General features: G+C 30.2%; 1 protein-coding gene across 1 annotated transcript; it reads left to right on the forward strand.

Moving 5' to 3' along the window:
• Positions 1-441: 441 nt before the first annotated feature.
• On the forward strand, positions 442-3,691 carry LOC120082819 (glucan endo-1,3-beta-glucosidase 11-like). Its single transcript, XM_039038147.2, has 4 exons — positions 442-651; positions 762-1,072; positions 1,948-2,703; positions 3,561-3,691. The coding sequence occupies exons 1-4, from the start codon at positions 609-611 to the stop codon at positions 3,654-3,656; spliced, it is 1,206 nt and encodes a 401-aa protein (XP_038894075.1). The 5' UTR covers positions 442-608; the 3' UTR covers positions 3,657-3,691.

Consider the following 3,691-nt stretch of genomic DNA (forward strand, 5'->3'; position numbering starts at 1 on the left):
TATTGACCATGGGCTTATTTTGCTTTTGCATGAAGCTATGGGGGAAAAAGAGAGGGAAATAAAAGCAAAAACAATATGGGTTGATGCAAAGGCAAGAAGTAGTGGTGAAGTAGAGGCAGAACATCAGAATCCTAGTTGGATATAATCATAAAGTTATAGAATCTCTTCTCTTCCATTTTTATATACATATAAAAAAATGGTTCGTTCCTTTTGCCCTTTGTATATAATTTAACCCTTCAATGGGATTTCCTTTCATCCCTTTTGCTTTTATGCGAAGAAAGTTTTGACGATGGATACATATTATTTTAATACATTAGAATTGATTTGCCTCTATTATATGCTTTGGCGTGGTTGTAAAGATAACTACACTCCAAATTCCATTTCTTATACAATCAATATATATATATATATATATATATATATAAACTCCATCAATTTCACAAGCCAACCCAAAACCAAATTCCAAATCCATTATTAAAAAAAAAAAAAAAAAAAAAAAAACCAATCCAAGAAAAGAAAGGAATTGCGTCCATATTCTCTTTTATTTCTTCTCATCATTAATCATTTCCCCTCGTTCCCTTCTTTCTCTCTCCCCTTAATTTTATGCCATGTTCTTCCATATTCCTCTTCTCTTTCTCCTCTCTTTCTCAGGTATTCATTTCTTTCCTTTCTTTTCTTTTCCTTTTTTGAATATAACCCATGATTTTAATTGCTTAAATTTGGAGAAATTCTGAGGTTAATTACTTTTTTTTTCCCCTCAGGGTTTGGGGGTGGTTTAAGAGGAGCTACATCGTTGGGTATAAACTATGGTCAAATCGGCAATAATTTACCATCACCCGATAAGGTTTTGGATATGTTGACGGCATTAAGGATTACAAAAGTAAGAATCTACGACACTAATCCGGAGGTTTTATCGGCATTTGCCAACTCTAAGGTTGAGATTATTGTTACCGTTGAAAATGAAATGTTGGCCCAACTTATGGACGCCCAACAAGCCCTCCAATGGGTTACTGCTCGCATCAAACCTTACGTTCCTGCAACTCGAATTACCGGAATTGCGGTTGGTAACGAGGTTAGTTAAATCATTAGCTACTCAACTCAAACGTTTATGTCGTATACATTTCTTTTCGACCATTATGGTTTTTATCTCTCTCTTTTCTTTTCTTTTTTTTTGTCTGAAAATATTTCTGCTTTCAACCACAGTAGTTTTCATTTTTTTACATCTCTTTTACTTTTTATTGAAAATAATTTAAAAAGTATCTCATTCTCTCTCCTCTCTTTCTTCTCATCTATTATTGTCCTCATTTACCATTTCCACCAATGTTAATATACCAAAAAGTGAGAGATTCGAACCAAAAAATTCTTTATTAGGAACACATTTTCCCGATGGTTTTTCATTAAGCATCGTTAATTGAAATCATTTCTCAAATTTTAGAGAATTAACTTTTTTTTATATAATTTTTATAACTTATTTGATAACAAATTTGTTTTATTTTTGGTCTTCGAGAATTTAAACTTATACACATTGGTTCCACCCACAAATTTCTATATTTTATTATCTACTAATTTCTTTTAATATTTTCAAAAATCAAACTATGTTTTAAGACTAAAGAAAAAAAAGTAATTTTAAAAAAATTATACTTATTTTTAGAATTTGACTATAAATTCAATTTTTTTAAAAATAAAAGTGTAAACAATAAAAAAATTCAATTAAAAAAAAAAACAAAAAAAACAAGGACCTACACACCTAAGACTCCATTGATATAAAGTATGATTTCATTTTTTTATTCATCTCTTAGAGAAAAAAAATATACAAGTAGAAAAAAAAATTGAATCGAATAAGAATTATTCTTTTATTTTAAAATTAAAAAAAAAAATGATTCGAATTTTTGACTTTTTGATCGAAAATATATAGACTTTTAACTAACCAATGAATATTATTAATAGGTATTTACAGACAACGACATGACGTTAATGGAGACACTAGTCCCAGCCATGTTAAGCATCCACACAGCCTTAACCCAACTAGGCCTAGACGCCATAAAAATCTCAACACCAAGTTCCTTAGCCGTCCTACAAGAATCGTATCCACCCTCCGCCGGAAGTTTCAAGCCAGAAATCACGGGAATCATGTCACAATTCTTACAGTTCCTGTCAACAACAAAATCCCCATTTTGGATAAACGCATACCCGTATTTCGCATACAAAGGCGACCCAAATTCCGTCCCTTTAGAATACGTATTATTCAACCCAAATCCAGGCATGATCGATCCATTCACAAGGCTTCATTATGACAACATGCTTTATGCTCAAGCTGATGCTGTTCTTTTTGCAATGGCTAAAATGGGTTTTGGTGGAATTGAAGTTAGGATTTCAGAGACTGGTTGGCCTTCTAAAGGAGACCCAGATGAGACAGGGGCTACTGTTGAAAATGCTGCTAATTATAATAGGAATTTGTTGAGAAGACAAATGGCCAATGAAGGAACTCCTTTGAGACCTAATTTGAGACTTGAGATTTATCTCTTTGCTTTGTTTAATGAGAATTTGAAACCTGGGCCTACTAGTGAAAGGAATTATGGCCTTTATCAACCTGATGGAACCATGGCTTATAATGTCGGCCTCATCTCCTCCTTTAAAGGCTCTTCTTCTTCTTTCTCACCTTCTTCCATTTCTCTCTCCTCCTCTGCTTCCACAAACCCAAAGGTAATTCACCCTTAGAAGTTTGATTACTCTTCGGTTTTTTTTCAAGTTTAGTCCCTGAACTTTTCAATTTTTGTTTACTTAGTCTTTAAACTTTAACAATTGTCTTATAGGTTCTTCAACTTTCAACTTTATGTTTATTTAGTCTCTAGACTTAAAAAAAAAAAAAAAAAAAGTCTTTTGAGGTCTTTCGACTTTCAAATTTATGCCAATTACTTTTAAATTTATATATATTTAATCTTTAAATTTTAAAAAAATGTCTTATATATCCTTTTTTTGTGTCAATTATGTTTAAGTTTATGTTTATTTAGTCTTTGAACTTAAAAAAAATGTCTTATAGATCCTAAGTTGTGTCAATTATGTATCAAATAGGTTATTGACCTATTCGACGTTGTTTAAAATTTCATCGGCCTACTAGACACTAGATCAAAAGTTTAGAGTCTTATTAGACATGAAATTCAATATATATATATATATATATATATATATATTATATCAATTATTTTCTTAGAGAAATTCAAATATAGATTTTTTAAACATAACATTGAAAGTTTAGAAACCTATTAAACATTTTCTTAAAGTTCATGGACCTTTTGAACAAAAGTTTGAAAGTTCAGGGATTAAATTTGTAATTTAATCAGTTTTTTTTTTCCTTTTGTTAATTCCAATACAAAAATTAAATTGTAATAAGAGCCCAAGAATGGGGTTTGGCTGTTTGTATAAATAAATATGAATTCAAGATAATTTGTTGAATTTGATTGAATTAAAAGCTGATTTTATTTTATTTGTTTTGTTTTGTTTTGTGTTTTTTTTTTTTTTTTTTTTTTTGGTTGGAAATGAATTTACATTGAATTGAACAGGGTGCAACCATGGGATATTATCAAAGCTTGGTGTACTGGATGTTTGTGTATTTGCTGACCTATCAAGTTTTTATGAGAAGGCCATTGTATAATTAAATTTAGGTTAACTATAATAATATATATTTTTTTCA

Source organism: Benincasa hispida, chromosome 8 (genome assembly GCF_027475165.1).
Source record: "Benincasa hispida cultivar pf3 chromosome 8, pf3_genome.v1.1, whole genome shotgun sequence".
In the NCBI taxonomy this organism is placed as follows: Eukaryota; Viridiplantae; Streptophyta; class Magnoliopsida; order Cucurbitales; family Cucurbitaceae; genus Benincasa; species Benincasa hispida.